The sequence below is a fragment of the Leptidea sinapis genome, chromosome 13, assembly GCF_905404315.1.
Source record: "Leptidea sinapis chromosome 13, ilLepSina1.1, whole genome shotgun sequence".
NCBI lineage: Eukaryota > Metazoa > Arthropoda > Insecta > Lepidoptera > Pieridae > Leptidea > Leptidea sinapis.
The window spans coordinates 9,703,176-9,721,893 of NC_066277.1; the positions used below are offsets into that span (position 1 = coordinate 9,703,176).

Consider the following 18,718-nt stretch of genomic DNA (forward strand, 5'->3'; position numbering starts at 1 on the left):
GGACTTGACCGCATAGCACCAGAAACTACTCGTAAAGCTTTGGACTGTATGAGATCTAGTTTTTTAAATGTCTTAACACTACCAGGCTCCAGCAAGAATGTACCATAATCTAATATTCTTCTTATAAGAGCATTATATAACAATTTCATGCAAAAAGGGTGCGCACCCCAAACTCAAACACCTGACAGACATCTTAAAATATTAAGAGTACGCTCACATTTAGCATTTAGGTAATCACAATGTGGGATACCAGTTAGTTTCGAATCTAAGACAATTCCCAAAAACTTAACATTATCTTTAACTGGAATCTGATAACCCTCATAAAATATAGAAATAGGAGGAGGAGTTCTTGATCTCGTGAATAAAACTATTGTACTTTTTTCAGGTGATAGATCAAGGCCATTTAAGTCCAACCAAGTTTTTAAATTTATCAGCGGTTGTGTTATAGAAGAACTAGCTTTTTCAATAGAAATATCACAACAGTAGATCATCAGCATACTGAAGAACAGTTACACTATTAAGTGATGATTTTAAATCGTGTGTATAAATATTATACAATATTGGGCTAAGTACTGATCCCTGGGGGAGGCCCTTTGAAACAAGTCGAGTAATTGACTTCCTGTCATCTAGTTTCAGGATTATGTATCTTTCGGAAAGCATGTTTATGATAAAATTTGTTAATAGCAAAGGTATATTAAGTTGTAAAAGCTTACTCTTTAAAATACTTATTACGACATTATCATAGGCACAATTTATATCTAAGAACGCAGCTATTACTGATTTATTATTTGAAAATGATAATTGAATATCAGAAATGAATATACTTAAGCTATCAATAGTACTTTTCCCACGTCTGAAACCGAATTGGGATTCACATAATAGACCGTTATGCTCAACAAACCATTCTAAACGATTTTTTATAAGATGTTCTGTAATTTTCATCAAAACAGAAGAAAGTGCGATTGGGCGATAGGCAGAATGGTCTGAAGAACACCTATTAGGTTTCAGTACGGGAATTATTTCTTGACGTTTCCACGTGGAGGGGATGTTACCAGATGTCACTATGGAATTTATAAGAGATAAATAATAAAATAAAGCATCATCATCTAAATGAGAGATAAAGGAATACGGAATACCGTCCAGTCCAGGAGCAGAATCCTTAACATGAGACAATACACCTTTTAGTTCAGTGAGAGAAAATATACTGTTTAAACCAAAACAGTTATCATTATTTATATTTATTACAGGATAATCAATTATGAAGTCTTCAGGAACGAAAGGTGGAGCCAATTTATCTAAAAAGCTATTAACTAAATGAAAAGGGATTGATTTTGGGGATGAATCTTTGTATGCAGATCTAAACCTTCTTATATTTTGCCATACAAGAGATGGTTTGACATCAGGTGATATTGAATAGCAGAAATTTTTCCAGCCATCAAATTTCTTTTTCTTTAGAAATTTTGAAGTTTCTGACATACTCTTTGTAAGAATTTCAAAATTCTCATCAGTGGAACATTGACAGTATGTAATTTCAGCATATTTTCTTCTCTTTACTGCCTCAGAACATTCGTTATCCCACCAAGGAGGAGAAGGAATAAAACCCAAAGAGCTATTTTTACTTGGAAATATCTCATTGGCAACCTCAATAAATATTCTTGCTAAAGAATCTGCACACTGAGATTCTGTACCTGGATTAATTTTTGGAAGTGTAATAATTTTGTTTTTTATTAGATATTTATATAAATCCCAATCAACATCATTAAGCTTATATTTTAAACGAGGAGAATAAGTTTTATGTAATACTTTATTGTTATTATTGCAGGTTGGAAATGATAATAATAGTGGGAAGTGATCACTACCAAAAGTATATCGTAATGGATCCCAGGACAAAGAAGCAAGATTAGGTGTAGTGACTGTTAAATCTGGAGCACTTGGGCCCTCGTCAGGATGAGAACGTCGTGTAGGACGACCATCATTTAATATACACTAATTCACTGAATCAAATATATCTATTAATGTGTTACCATAACTATTAGAAGATAAGTAACCCCAGGATTCATGGCGACAGTTAAAATCACCAAGGATCATAAAAGGCTTCGGAAGAATGGAAATAATATCTTTAATTTCATTTAAGATTGCAGAAGAAGGATGAGGTATATAAATAGATACATAACAGATATTTCAACTAAAGCAGCAATAATAGAAAAATCATTACTGTGAGAAGGAATAGAGAAGAGAGAAAAGGAAAGAGGGTGTTTCACAAGCATGGCAACTCCGCCATGCCCATCCACACGATCTTCTCTGAGACATGAATAACCACGAATCTTAAATAAAGATCCTGGTTTCAACCATGTCTCTTAAAGAGCACAGATATAAGGTTTATATTTATTTAATAAATAAATAAGATCACTTTTTTTAGGAGTGATGCTTTGACAATTCCATTGAAGAACTTTGTCCATTATTTGGTTTATAAATTTGAGTAATTGCAGAAACTAATAAGGCAGCGTAGGACGGTGAAAATTCATTCGATTGTCTAAGAGATTTTATAAGAGAAATAATTAAATCAATTACTGAGGATTCCAAAGGATTTTCATTTTCTTTGTTAATTAATGCACATCCATTAGAGGGTTGGGGAATATTAAAATCCCTTAAAATTTCTTGGTGAGCAGATTTGTCATATCCTTTGCTAAGTGTAGGTGGAGGCTTTGGTTTAACAAAAACAGTTTTTTTATATGAAGTATTGTTTATAGCTTTAGGTGTTGAATGTTGATGCTGGGTTGGAAAAGTATTAGGAGTGATGTTAGGTGATGAGAGTAATGTATCTGCATATGAAATTCGAGAGACAGATGGATGTATCTTTGAAGCTTCTGAATAGGAAATACATTTTTTAGCCATTGATTCCTTTATAGCTCTTTGTCTTTCATATTCTAAACATTTTTTATCAGTTGCAATATGGGAACCTTTACATAAACAACAAGATATAAAATCATCTTGAACAGAGCAGTTATCACCACTATGTCCTTGACCACATCTAAAACATCTTGGTTTAGATCTGCATTGTGATTTCACATGACCAAACCGACAACAATTGTAGCATTGAATAGTAGGATATATATATAAGTCAACAGTAAGAGAAGTGTAGCACATATATAATCGTTTAGGCAAAAACTGTCCATCAAAAGTAAATACCACAGACTTAGTACATTTAAGATGGTTTTGTCCATCAATCATCATCTTTCGTTTTATTCTCCTAATTTTTATGATTGGGCCACAGCCAATAGGAACAGAAACATTATCTTTCCTCTTCAGACCACTCAGCTGGTACTCCTCTGACTATTCCTATTCTACTCACAGAAAATGATGGAATAAAAGCCTTATATTTTTCATTTTCTAAATTTTTGTTTTCAACAAAGTCATTTGCATCTTGGTACTTAGAAAAAGAAATAGATAACCTATTCCGGCCTATCCTTTTTAAACTTCCATTCACAATATTTTTAATAGAATTTCTTTTGAGAAAACGACCAAATGTAACTGGATGTAAAGTAACATTATCATCGGGAGATGAATACTGTTTCTGAATGTGTACAACAAAAGGAGCAGCATCTAATGAGTTATATAACAGCCTTGCAACAGGGGGCTGTGGCTGTTGTGGAGTGTCTGTGTTATTTTTTTGTATGGTCTCTACTACTATAGAAGAATTATTGCAGGAATCGACTTTGGAAAGAATTTGTTTGTCACTAATGTCTACACATTTGCAATCACTTTCCTTAATATCCTTCTTATCACCACGGTGTTTTCGTCGTCTTTTATTACAGTGTCTGCATATTCTGGGTCGAGCTGACACTCTTTTACGGCCACTAGATGTCTGAGACACAGAACCATCTGTATCCATAGCGCTACCTTCGTCATTATTAGAAATTGTCACTACATGACCTATATCAGGGGCTGTCCCCCCAGGATCATCCGGGGGGTCCATCATATCATAGAAAAGTGAAGAAAAGAAGACTTACCAATAGGATGAAATTTACACAAATTAACACTTTAATAAAAACGAACTACTAAAATATATACAAACTACAACTTATCTGATCAAAATATCTAAATATTTACATGAAATTTAAAAATAAAATGAAAAATTATCACAATTACATGCGACCGATCTTAAGTTTCCCGCCCTTTCTATTATCTACATTCTCTTTGAAGTTTGAAGTTTGCAGTTTAGCTGCAATTTTGCACAGAGAATATAACCACTATGTTCACAATTTTACTGTTTGGCATTTTAGCGTTTGCCGTTTGTATAAAAGAGAATGTAAAATGTTAATACTATGTCTAGAAAATTTAGGACCACAGAATAAGTACTTCTATTTACAAATGCTCTAAATAGATAAAACTAAAACTAAACCACACCTTGGGCCGATGGTGCCTCTTTGTTGCTTGTTCCACGCTCTCGCTTGCTCGACCGGCTCAGGCAGAACGTAACTAGAGTTGAGACTAAAAATGCAATACTAGGTATGACGGTGACTGTGACTCAAAAGTAACAGCGACAAATACCTGTTACAAAATACTAGCTGTTATTTTAATACTAGATACTATAGTGAGGCGTATATTTTTCGTTGTTTGGTGTTACTTGTTAGCGCCATCTATACGTATTACATAGTACTTTCTCTTGTGGTAACTTCGAATTTCAAAAGTTCTGTTTAGGTAAAGCTGTAGAGACCTATTCATTATTTTTATAGTTTTGATGTAATAAAAATAATCATTATAATTTCGTATTCATTATGTTTCAATACTACCTATGCTTAAACAGTGATCCTTACCTAGTACACAATAAAAATGTGCCCTTATAATACGAATAATTCAACAATAAAGTAGAAATAAACATCATAAAAATATATTATTCAGTAGGTACTATCAAATTACCAATATAGGTTTTTTCTTTCGAAGAGGTGAGCCGTATTTTCCTGCTCGTAGGCACAATATAACTGTGAATAAATACGATTACGAAAAATGATATCAGAGACAGGGTCTTGCATTTGAAATTTACTTCAATATTTTAATTAGGTACCTACTTACCTATCTAATCTTAATAATAGTATGTTAAATAAATGTATGAAAGTGATGTATCTATTATTTACAAATGTGTCTAAAAGAAAAATATTCAGTAAACAATAAAAGTAAACAGGGTTTTTCTTATCCCATACATTTTAGAAGAATAGTTGAACCATAACTATGTCATTACCCATTGAATTAAAAATAATATAACAGACCTACAAATCACACAATTATAACTGTATCAAAATACTGTTAAAAAAATATCTACTAAATACTCCTAATTATTTGTTCAATAACAGGTATTACTGAAATATCAGTTGCTACTAAAATACTAGCTGTTATTAAATACTTGTTCAGTAACAGTTGTTACTAAAATACTAGTTGTTATCAATTACTTGTTCAGTAACAGGTGTTACTCAAATAACAGTCGTTACTAAAATACTAGGTGTTATAAAATACTAGTTGTTAAAAAATAATCCTAATACTTGTCACTGTTATTTTTGATATCCTGTCACAGTGACAACCGGTGATATTTTAATACCTGTTACAAATACCTGTGACGATAAATACGTCTCACCCCTAAACGTAACAATAAGTAATGCTTTTTTGTGCATACAGCCGTTGTTTATCGACTGATAAAACTTTGTCACGTCAAATATTTTCATCGGACTTGAACAAGAAAAAGAACGCCGAAGGTATGGCTGTATGGTCTTGAACCCTTTGCCTGTCCTAATAATCGACGAAAAAATAAAAAAATAAGCAACAAAAAAAGAAATAAGAATTTTATATTTTGTTAATACAGTTACCCATTGAATGTGTGGATTGTGCATTTTAATGTAGCGAGGAAAAGTGTACCTATATTAACTACAAAGGGATTTATAAGATTAGAATAGGTTAATAGGTCCATTTCGTGTGCAAAGTGTAAACATAATAAAGGTTAGATTTCATGAAAACATTCTAACCTATAAACGCATGGTATAGAACAAACCCTTACCTAAAAACTTAAAATGGCCCTTGCGTATGGAATTCATCTAGGTAACAGTTCTGGTTGTTTGGCTGCTTTTACTAATGGAGCTTCATCCGTGTTGGCAAATGATGCGGGCGACAGAGTTACACCGGCTGTGGTAGCCTTGAACGGTTCAGAATGGGAAGTGGGATTACCAGCAAAATCTGGACAAGCATCATCAAAAGCTGTTATCAAACATAACAAACGTCTTATGAATTCTGACTGGAATGAAGAAGATCTAGCATATGTTGAAGCATCTTCATCCTGTAGTGTACAAAATGAAGAAAAAGTAGTGTACGAGTTCGAAACATCTGAAACAAAGCTGTATTCTAATCCCGATAATATCACTACAAAGATTTATGCGAAATTGTTTACTATAGCCAGTCACTCGGTTAAAGATGAAGGGGACTTAAAGTTAGTGCTAGCTGCACCATTGCATTGGTCAAGCACAAGTAGAGAAAGGCTCGCAAAATGTGCAGAATTAGCTGGTTTTGATGTTTTACAAGTGATAAGTGAGCCAGCTGCAGCAATATTAGCTTATAACTTAGAAGAATCCACTGAAGACATTAATGTATTAGTTTACCGATTGGGTGGTTCAACCTGTGATGCTTCTATAGTTAAGGTTTCTGGTGGCTTTATTAGTGTTGAAAAAAATGTTTTTCGTTCAGACTTGGGTGGCCAATGCCTTACAAAGGATTTAGCCAATTATGTATCCCAAGAATTTAAACAAAAGTGGAAGTTAGATCCTCAAGAGAGCAGACGAGCAGTAGCCAAGTTATTGCATCATGCTGATAACAGTAAACATGTTTTGTCAACTTTGAATTCAGCCCATGTTTTTATTGAATCCCTGTTAGATGGTGTAGATTGGAGTCAAAATGTGACCAGAGCAAGGTTTGAGAATATAATATCATCAAAAATTTCACAATATATAGAACCTGCTCAGGTAGTTATTGATAGCTTTGATGGAAATATAAATAAAATAGTTGTGTGTGGTGGCAGTATGAAGACTCCAAAGTTGCAGTCGGCTATTGCAAACTTGTTACCCAATGCTGAAGTATTATCAGGCATAAATCCTGATGAAGTCATTGCTGTTGGATGTGCCAAGCAAGCAGGATTGATATTAGACTTTCCTAATTTATCATTAACTGATATGAATACTGAAGTAGAATTCCTTGGCCATGATATTTATTTAAAATATTTTGATCAAACAGAAAAGCTTTTTAAAGAGGGAAGTGCACTTTTCACACAAAACGTCATTAACATTGATAATAATTCTGAGGTGAAAGATATTAGTATTACACTGCATGATAAACCAGACAGTGAACAATTTGCAAAAGTTGATTTTAACATAGAAAATTTACAGAAGTCATTTAAGCTAAAGTCAACATTGCAAGACAAGAGGATTGAGTTGGAAGTTGAATGACAATCTTAGATTAATAAATAAATTTCAAACATTGATTTTTTTGTTTTATTTATTGAATAATAATATTTTATAACTTTTTGATAAATAACCAGTAAATACATTTTGCAGAGATTATTGATCTGTTGAAATGTTATCATTATATTAACTATGACATAGAAATTATACATTGTTATGCAATAATATAATATTAAGATTATTTTTAAACACCTTACTAATGTTAATAGCAAAGTAGCTCACACTGAACTGATTTATAACCACTAAGGCATATACTTTTATTTAAAGTCTTTCTTTTTCTTGTTATTTCATTGCTACAGAATACCTGTTTGTTAGAGTAATAGTGTTCTGTGACCTGCTGCATAAATTATACTCACACTTTCCGCTTTTTAATTTTTTTTTCGACTGCTTAGTGTATCTATACATTTTCGTATTTACTCGAGTTGCTTAAAATATTCTTGGTCGATAAGCAGCAATGTAAAACATTAATTTAATTCAGATTTGATTCGGACCTTGACACACGACCACTATCAGGCTGCGAATGATATGTCCGTTAATACGACCATATATTACGTGTACAGAATGACATTCCTGTCGCCACACTAAGTTCGTAATGCCACACAGTGGTTTAATTCTCTTTGATGCCAAATTGTGGAAAAAATTACGAGTAGGTAAAAAAACTATAATAAAAGTTGACCCACTCCTGTTCCATTTTCAAATACTGCTATTGTTTTTTAAATTATTGTATTACAAAATGCCAGTCCAGAAGCTTTCAATACGGCTGATAAATTAGTAAAAACTTAGGTACATAGAAATCAACATTTAATTTTGAAGTTATAAGTGTTCATCTCAGTTTCTCAGTATAATATAATATATATTAATAATAAATTGTTATATTATTGATTATACCTTTTTAAAGCAAAAAAAAATGCTGCAAATTCTTTATCTATGACGAACGTTAAGCCAAAACGTCGATATAAAAAAAACAAATGGCGGGATTGGGGATTTTAGTACAAAAGAAGCGGGACTTCTTATTTTTTAGCAAAATATGATACATTTTACTTTCGTTGCTCGTAAGTGTACAGATAATCCTACAAAAGCATGGAAGCACAAGATAAAAGCGAATTAAGTGAAAGACTACAAAATATTTTAAATAACCTAACGAAATGCAAATTCGTAAGGATTTCCCTAATATTATAATCAATTACTTACATAATATTAGATTGTCTTAATTCTAAAAGCTTTTAAAAAAAATTGTGATTCCTGTATTTTATCGGTTACCTAATTTTTTATTTTCTTACAGAATTATATAAATGGTAGCAATGAGTGTTCAACATTACGTGAAATTAATATAAAATTAGAAAGCGAGCTAAAGGAAACACGAGAATTAGAAAAGTCTCATCGTTATCAATTGCTTACATCGCGTGAAATGATTGCTAATTTACAGGAGACTGTTTCACATCTCGCTTATTTAAAGCGTGACGTGAAAAAGTTAAAAGAAGAAATTTCTTCTAAGGATTCTGCTATTGTTATAATAGAACGGGTCTGTATTGTTTTATAATTTAAGAGTAGGTATGGTAGACCAAACCAAATTAAGTCTTCTGTGGGCGGTCCGTTGAACGAGTGTACCATTGAACGTATGTGTGGCTGTCGGCCAGCAGGGAAAGATGGCGAATGCTCGTTGGACGAATCAAAGATGTCACTTCTTGATGACCACGACCGCTCTGCCAAGAGTGTCACGAAGAAAAAGATCTAGGAGATAGGTACATATTACCTATATCATACAAATATCATAAAATGTATCTTATAATATACCTCTGATTGCAGATAATATAACGACAAAAATTACCTTATGACTAGCCAAAGCAAGTAAAATAAAAATAAAGTCATATTTTGCGTGTTTCGTTTGTAATGCTAATTCGAGAATTTTACCAAGACTGTATAAAACATGAGTGGTAGGTAGGTACGTACTCAAACTTCGTTGATCACACACTATCAGGTGACCCGATATGTATGTTCGTTTCCAAGGTTCCTTCCATTAAAAAAAATTCATTCCGATCACATTTTGTTAAAAAATTAAGTTGCACATTTTGGCACCAGTTTATTCTCCTCGCTTCTATCGAAGTGGTTTTATATTTTTTTTTAATTATATTCGAAACTGTGTAGCTGTGTCCATGTCTTTGTTCACGTAAATTAGGGTGCGTTAGTTTGAATGCTTATTGTTAATGTAAAAGATGCAAACAAAAACAGAACTTTTTTCTCCGTGCACCGAATTTTGATCAAATACAGCGTAAATTTTTGTCCAGTCTCTGCTGAAGGCATTCGTGAAAGTCTGGCGAGTAGTTCCAGAGATTAGCGTTAACGGTAAATTTTCTTAAAACTACACCTACAATGTACAATTTTAGAAAAAATATGCCATGTACACGTCGACTCCACAGTTTTATTTATTACTTATAGAAGTGGTTAAATTTTAAAATCACTTGAATATAGTCAGAATCTGCCACCGAATCGAAGATAAAAAAGCCTGAGAAGATTAGACTCAAGTACTTACCTTTTCTTATTCCACATTGACGAAGCATCATTAAATTGTTAAAAATATCGTTTTTGTAGGAAAAAGAAACTATTCGCCACAAGCATGATGAAGTCTTATCCGAATTACAAAAAGAACATGATAAACGGTTGCAAAAGTTAATAGATGAAAATGAAAGGAAAGGTAAGTTTATGGTTAGCTTTCTATATAACATCTTGGAAATCATCGCATCCAAACAAGTTAAATTACTTCCGATTTTAGCGGGGACAAATTTCTCTCTAATATCTTCAATATATATTATAATAAATCAATAATTCGTAGTTTTATTCTATGAATATAATATGTCGCATGTTGACACAAAATATAAAATGTATTTCGAAACATTTCCCGGGGAAATATGTTCGACGTAGCCAACGTTTAGAATCTTTGGGGAAAGTCGTCTGAACTTAGTTCAACACAGAAACTTGATTGTTGTAAATCTTCAGTGCACTCATGAAAGTAAAATAAATCTCATATTACTTATATAAAAAGTAAAAAAAACTTAATCATGTACGGTCCTATAAATAAACTTGGTATAAAGTTATAACTGAGTTATAAGTTATACACCAAGAATATGCAAAATGTTCACTATATCGCTGACAACTATAATATCAATCATCAAACAAAATAATAATATCAAAATAATATCAATCAGGAAACGTTAAAACGTCCAAAAAAGCAATCATAAGCAAAATGTCTAGTTGTAAACATTTTGCATATTCTTAGTTTATTATCAGTTATAACTTTATACCGAGTTTATTTGTAACGCCGTTTCAATACAATTTTTAATAAATTGACATGAACGCTCAAGCGTCCTGATGGAATGACGCTGGTGGCTTGGGCACGGGGAAGGGTGCTGGTGTGGGACGCGACTTGCGTCGACACTCTGGCTCCTTCTCATGTCCAAGTTACGTCAGTTGGTGCTGGGGCTGCTGCTTCGACTGCCGAAGACGACAAGCGTCGCAAATATGTTGGTCTCAGTGAGTCATACATCTTTGTGCCGTTTGGTGTCGAGACTTGGCCCGTGGGGCCCAGAGGGGCGGAGAATGTTCAAAATACTATCTTCACGCCTCAATAAGGCTATTGGAAACCCAAGCGCTGGCAGCTATCTCGGTCAACGGATCAGCCTAGCTATCCAACGCGGAAATGCTGCCAGTATTCTTGGTACGCTTCCACGTAATGATAGTTTTAATTTTATGTAGTCATAGTATTGTAAATATAGCTATAAGATTTGTTTTGTTTTAATAAATTAACTTTTATTTCACATTAATTATCTAGTATCAGTAGCAGTAGGGCTCATGGTATGCGCAATGTCCTTGTCGCGAACTTGCATGTAGGTATTTGGTGTAAAACTGATCACAGTTAAATTTTCCCCATTCTGTGGCCTTCACAACAGAGATATACAGTGTAGTTTTTTTAAGAGATACAGGGAAACTGTCTTAGGAAACACTAGGTACTTTTTTGTGAAAAAAAAATTGGTATAGTCAAAATTTTGGTCAAGTGTGAGTTGTCCCTAAATATGATTAATTTTGATGAAATTTTTTTTTGACGCACATCTACTCAGTTTCATGAGGGGATCATTTTATTGTATGGGAAGAAAAAAATCGGGACAGCAGAAGTTAGGTAAATTTAATAAAATAATTTTACATTAAAGTAAATGTTCAAGGTGGCCTCCCTCTTGTCGAATGCAGGCACAAGCGCGTTTCAGAACACCTCTGGTAGCTTTAGACAAGGCGTTGTGATGTATGTTGTTCAAATGATAATGCACTGCGTCTTTTAACTCTTGTACCGAGTTGTAAGTGTCTGCATAAATTCTACCTTTAAGTTACCCCCAAATGAAAAAATCCAACGGTGTTAAATCGGGTGAACGTGGTGGCCATTTAATAGGGCCATTTGTGCCCATCCAAGATAAGATAGAAGATGTAAGTTTCATCCAGCACTGGTCGAAGATTTACATATTTACATTAGAACATATAATTGATATGCCAGCGTTCTCGGGCTTAGGGGTCTGAGCAACAACTTGTATGATGAGCCTAGTGAGCTAGTAGATGGTGATCAAATAAAGCCAATAAATTGAACGTTTCGGGAGAAGCGCCTTGTGCCATACTCAATCAAAGGCATTCGCTCTTAGATACTTTATCAGTACGTGTAGATATAGCATCTTGCTCTTAGGCTCCGCATGACAATAGGCCAGGTTTATTACTTTAGTGTTCGTGACAAGCTACGTCTTACACTCGCGATACGTATGTCATTTTGATTAAGTAATATTGACACACTTTTTACACAAATTATCTTGCCCCAAGTTAAGCATATTACGTGTGTTACGGGTAACAAGACAATGATATATTTGATACGATATACTTACTTAAACATACATAAATACATTTAAACATCCATGACTCGGAAACAAACATCCATATTTATCATATAAATGCTTGCACCTACCGGGATTCGAACCCGGGACCTCTAGCTTAGTAGGTAGGATCGCTAACCACTCGGCTATACAGGTCGTCAAAGTGTGCGTAAGTTGCTGAAAATAGAGATTAACAGTTCGCCGCCATTTTTTTCGACGTGATCACAGCTCTTAGCCTATCTAGAATGTATAAATTATCTAAGCTTTCGCTTAGTCAGACTAACTTTTAAAACTTCTCCCTTGTTTTTATACCTCTTTAGGTCAGATAGATACATTAGGAGATCGCGATTATGGGGATATTACGCCTAAGATTATATAGTCACTGTTATAGAGAGCCAATACCGCTTAACATCAGATGGATCTACTCTAAGAAATAGGACCAGAAGATCACCGCCGTCTATGCTCTCTTGAAGCAGCTACGAAAAGCCTCATCCTTGCAGCCCCAAAATAGAACTCCTGAAATTGCGTATTTTTTTCTGTTCATGAACGTCTCGTAGTTCAACAGATCCAAGCTGACTCCGACACCCATGTAGCTCAACTGACAAACCTCATTGAAGAGTTACGTAGCAAGCAAAAAGACATGGAGCGTGAACATCGAGACCAGGTAGGTGACTGTTTAATGCTCAATGAACATGAACACATTGTTATTTGTTAGGCAACTAGGAAGCAGGTATTATGTTACTTTTAAACTCATCAATATGAGCCATCCTCAAGGTTTTTATGAAAGTAACCAAGAATAATAGAAAACGGTACCTACCTTTAGTCTAAAATGTTTACTTTACCTCTTTTACACCCCGGGGAAGCACAGGGCAAATAGCCCATTGATATCATGTGTCATCCTAGCAACATGCACCAGGACTTCATATGCCGTTTAGAGGTTCATGCACAATGCAGGTTTCACTTCTGACATCTGTTCTTTGTACGAACGCAATTTTTTTTAGGAGACTTGCTAATCCTACTTCTAGTTTTGGTAACGAGTTGAAAAGTTTTTGCAACGAGCAGTAACGGATATTTTAAGAAGGGCGGTGATGGCCAAGTCGGAAACTGTGAGACTTAGTGAAAAGTCGTGAAAAGAGTCTTGCCCTCGATAAATAAGAAAATAATAATTACATAAATAGTTTTATATAATTTTTTGAACTTTTGACGGAAGACTACTGCATTTGATACCAAGACAGGATTTATCCTCTATAGAATATCTACCTTTGAGCTTTGTAAGCTCTCTTCAGCCATCATCGCCCTTCTCGAAAACCCACCCTGTATATATGTAATGGAACTGCTAGGTCTGTTTGAATAATATACTATGTAATTATGCTCGAATATGACTGTTTTTTTCTTGAAATATATATATAAAGTAAGGAACATGCATCAGAAATCAAACTTACTTTAAAGAGTTATCTTTTCCGTGTATCGTCGGTGTTAAAGTATGGGATACAATTTATATGTAGAAAGAGTTGTCGCAAGGAACAAGCATAAACTTATTATGCCTACTACTCGGCTAATTCGAGTTAATTAGTCTTTTGTAGATCGATGTCGTATTATATGCTTTTACATTTATTACAAGATGTTCCCAGAAAATGTTTAAAACAAATGTATCACGAAATTCAAAATAATTGTTAAAAGACGATGAATGATACCACATATTGCGAATGGAGCGACCGCCGTCAGGCTATTTAAATTATAAATTAGATTGTAACGAAATTTTATAAAAAAAAAGAAGCCTGCTGAGTTTCATAGGCATAAATTTTCGAATGGGGTAGTTTTAAACGTTTACTAAGAAATTTCATAGCCTATTTTGAAAAATAAAATAATAATTTGAATCACACTATATTTAATATTTATTAATGCGACTTTCTATCTCAAAGATAAACGTAGTAGTGTTGGAGTATGAAGAGAAGATTCAACGCAGTGCGGCACAAGTTGTCCAGCTACAGGAGCAACTTTCGAGGGAATCTTCAATAACCAACGCTACCATTCATGAATATCACCGCGTATGTATTACTGCTATATAAAGTTCTGACCCGGCAAACGTTGTTTTGCCATAAAAGTAAATTAAGCAGTGCCGGATTAAGCAAACGCGGGGCCCGTAGCAAATTCTATCAATGAGCCCTTGATCTATATTGGAAATAGTCGATTACCGAGTGTCTGACGTGGATTGTCTTAGGAGGAGTGTCTGACGTGGATTGTTTCGTAAGAAAGTTGTAACGTTTCACGTTTTTGTGACATCAAGTAAATTCAATTTACCACTCCTTAATAAGTTTCACTCAAAAAAAAACACTCAGACAGAGATGAGTGGGTTAAAATATGCGGTCCCGTTTTACGTGGGGCCCGTAGCAAATGCTTTCAAAGAGCCCTTAAGCTTTATTGGAAATAGTCGGTTACCGAGTGTCTGACGTGGATTGTCTTAGGAGGAAAAGTTGTTACATTTCCTGTTTTTGTGACATCAAATAAATTCAATTTACCACTCCTTAACAAGTTTCAGTCAAAAAAATACGCTCAGGCAGAGATGAGTGGGTTAAAATATGCGGGGCTTCGTCTTACGTGGGGCCCGTAGCAAATGCTATCAAAGAGCCCTTAATTTATATTAATATAATCGGTTACCGAGTGTCTACCGTGGATTGTTTCGTAGAAAAGTTGTAACGTTTTACGTTTTGTGACATCAAGTATATTCAATAGACCACGATGGCATTGCGTAGCGACGTCGCTTCTACAGAATTTATCACGGGGAGCGTTCCGAAGAGCTGTGTGACATGATTCCTGCCGCCGAATTCCACCTTTACCACGCCAGTAATTAGGACAGCATCGACACCATCTGGATGTGGGTTGTTTCTCCACAGTGCGGTTTTCAAGCAACTTTCTTCAATGTACGACCAAGATGTGGAATGAGCTTCCATATGCGATGTTTTCAGGACGATACGACATTCGTACATTTTTTAAAAGAGCCAGGAACACTTGTGAATCCTCTGGTATTGCAGGTGAATGTGGCGGCGGTGATCACTTAACATCAGGTGACCCGTACGCTCGTTTGTCCTCTCTTCCATAAAAAAAAACACATAATATTAATAAGTTTCACTCAAATAATTACGCTTAGGCAGAGATAGGTGGTTTTAAATGTGCCCACTTTCGTGTGGGGCCTGTAGCAGTTGCTACTTTTGCTACGTGGTTAATCCGGCACTGAAATAAAGTACTCCGCATTGTATGAATTGCGATATGTACGATATATCATTAACTGAATTATTTGTATTTCAAATATATAGGTATTTCTAAGGCAAAAAAATATAGGTTCCGGATAAGTAATCATCATAAATTATTATACTTAAACCTTCTCCAAAACACGCTGCAACTTATGGTATAAGTATTATTCCGATCGGTTTAGTAGTTTTCGCAGTGTAACCGAAGAAAAAAACGGCTCTCCATTATTATTAGTATAGATTTATTTTTATGATACTCATAGTATGGCTGGATCCGACGTTCACTGGCGTTTGATATTTTAAATTGAATTTTATGAGATATGCTTGAGATATGTATGTCTTCGCAATACTAATTCGCGGATTATTGGATAAACAATTTCATTCAATACACATACTCTTTCAATATTATTTGATACTTCAAAGCTCTGCATAGTAACGATTGTGATAAAATTCATCGTCACTTATGGCCGTTTGTAATGTTATTCGTATAGTTTTCGGATTGTAAAAATGCTCAACAAATTGATTAGACCTCAGTTTTGGGAGAAAATGTGTAGTAATCGAAGTAACAATGTACGACATGTCATTATAATCATAAAAGTAGTGTATATGTACGGCCTTACAAATAAAATTGACATAAAGTTATAACTAAGCATAAACCAAGAATATGTAAAATGTTTACAAATAGACATTTTGCTTTACGAATGGTTTATTCGGACGTATAACGTTTCCCGCGTTTATTTGCAAGGCAGCTTGTCATTCGGAAAACTTCAAAATTATCATTGTATTGACAGTGTTGTCAACGATAATGTAAACATTTTGCATTTTCTTTGTTTATCTTCAGTTATAATTTTAAACCAAGTTTATTTGTAAGGCGGGTAGTGTTTATGGAAATCTACATAGACGGGCGGGGATCGTAAATCAGATCAAATAAAAATCACTTTAATCAAAGTTATACATTAGAAAAGGTTGAGCTTAATGAGTAGGGGCAAGAAACTCATTCAAATCAAATTCAAATAGCCTTAAACTAAATGTTTTGAATCGTTTTTGAATCGCTTTTGAATCTTTGAATCGTCATTATAACATGTCGACCAGGTGTCACAAGCAGCATTCGTTCACGAGTTACGCATGGACTAGCCATCGTTCCCGTCGCACATATTTCATGAACGCAGACGACCCGGTAGACGACGCCGCCGTAATCAAGCATTGTCCCTTTTAACTACCACAAAATAAGGTCCATACGCACTTTCGTCATGGGGTGGTCATGGGTAATAATAAGTACCTACGTAATACAATAAAACTGCATTGTTAGATAAGTTTAAAACAATATCGAGGTATTAATGTGGTAATGAAAGAAAGCGTAATTTCCTTAATGGAATTTTAAGCACTTAAGCAATAATAGATAGATCACATAATACAATTTCGTAAAGTAAGCCGAAACGATTAGAAAACAATATTATTAATTCCTTTAAATATTATCTACTATTTAATATTGTAGAATATTATACCAAAAGAAATATAATGGCACTTCACATTAAAATCTTTGGTTGACGATAAAAGTCGATCTACCAGTGGGAAGCTCCTTTGCACAGGATGCTGGATGATTATGGGTACCACAACGGCGCCTAATTCTGCCAGTAATGTGTAAGCATTACTGTGTTTCGGTCTGAATGGCGCCGTAGCTAGTGAAATTACTGGGGAAATGGAACTTGACATCTTATATCTCAAGGTGACAAGAGCAATTGTGGCGCCGATCAGAATTTTTGGTTTTTTCAAGAATCCTGAGCGGCACAGCATTGTAATGGCAGGGCGTATCAATTACCATCAGCTGAACGCCCTGCTCGTCTCGTACCTTATTGTCATAAAAAATGTATTTTCTCAGTTTTTTTTTAATTCTTTCAACGACACTTACATTACATACACGTATCTTTTGACCGCTCAGAGGAAGTAGAAACGGGGCAAATGGTAATTACGGGAAAAGTATTAAGGTTTATTAATTTTTGAAAAGTGGCATAAAACAAAATAATGTTTTATGCCGCTTTAGAGCTTTACAACCTAATATATCTATTGTATTTATTTTCTATTTGTTTGCTATAGAAATTGAAAGAAGTAGAAGAAAAACTAAAACAGAGTCAGTTCAAGGAATACTTGGCACAAAGTACATGCCCTTCTCAGTACGAAAACAAAGTAGAACGGCCGTATTCTGTAGAACCCAATTCGTCATACTCTGTTGAAACATCCGCCTTTGGTAATCAAACATCCCATATGCCTATAAACAAAGGGCCTGCACAAAACACACTGCAAGTCATGTACTACGATGGCAAGACAAGAAAGAATGACAAAAAAAGCTCCTTTAATATTACCAAGAAAAGAAAATTATACAGCGGGGAAAGATTAGACTGATCTTAATGCTTTATAATATTTTGTGTTGTAATGAGTAGATTCTATTATATTTTTTAATGTGTTTTTATTCCTTAATTTTATAGATTCGCGTAGTAAGTAAGTAGTCTTCTTTTACTTAGTTTGTTTGAAATAAAAAAGATATGAGAATATTTTATCTCGTGTTTTATTTAGCCTGTGACTTACTACTACACAACATCTGAGCTGACTGAGCTCTGCTCTATATCGTCGACGTCGGCTTCAGGCACATACTTATAACAGTTATGAGTTATAGAAATAACGGTGTGTGCTATAAAAACCACAAGATAGAAGTGAAAACTTCATTAAGGCAAGGTTAATTATACGAAATAGTTTTTGATACATACATATTATCTATATATATAAAAGAGAATGTATGTTTGTATGTTCCCTAATAACTCCTAAACTATTCGACCGATCTCAATGAAATCTTTTGTAATAGATTCGTTGAAGCTCAAGGAAGGCCAGGTCAGCTAGCATAATATACGTTCAACATAACAGGTTCATACATATCCATAACAAAAAACAATTAATAATTAAACTCTGGTGTTCAACTACTAATACGTTGGATGAAGGCAGCGCTGGACCGATCGTCATGGAAATCTTTGGGGTAGGCCTTTGTCCAGCATTGGACGTCTTCCGGCTTATGATGATGTTC

At 34.4% G+C, this 18,718-nt stretch overlaps 2 protein-coding genes and 1 long non-coding RNA gene across 3 annotated transcripts; all 3 read left to right on the top strand.

The window, feature by feature from the left end:
• The first annotated feature begins 694 nt into the window (after positions 1-694).
• Positions 695-2,577, top strand: LOC126967456 (uncharacterized). Its single transcript, XR_007729998.1, has 2 exons — positions 695-1,708; positions 1,823-2,577. It is a non-coding gene; the product is annotated as an uncharacterized LOC126967456 (long non-coding RNA).
• Positions 2,578-5,661: 3,084 nt separating this feature from the next.
• Positions 5,662-7,516, top strand: LOC126967449 (heat shock 70 kDa protein 14). The gene has a single exon (XM_050811914.1). The coding sequence runs from the start codon at positions 6,060-6,062 to the stop codon at positions 7,479-7,481; it is 1,422 nt and encodes a 473-aa protein (XP_050667871.1). The 5' UTR covers positions 5,662-6,059; the 3' UTR covers positions 7,482-7,516.
• A 969-nt stretch (positions 7,517-8,485) lies between these two features.
• On the top strand, positions 8,486-18,098 carry LOC126967453 (uncharacterized). Its single transcript, XM_050811920.1, has 6 exons — positions 8,486-8,651; positions 8,779-9,018; positions 10,086-10,188; positions 12,955-13,061; positions 14,320-14,445; positions 17,740-18,098. The coding sequence occupies exons 1-6, from the start codon at positions 8,577-8,579 to the stop codon at positions 18,043-18,045; spliced, it is 957 nt and encodes a 318-aa protein (XP_050667877.1). The 5' UTR covers positions 8,486-8,576; the 3' UTR covers positions 18,046-18,098.
• Positions 18,099-18,718: the final 620 nt, after the last annotated feature.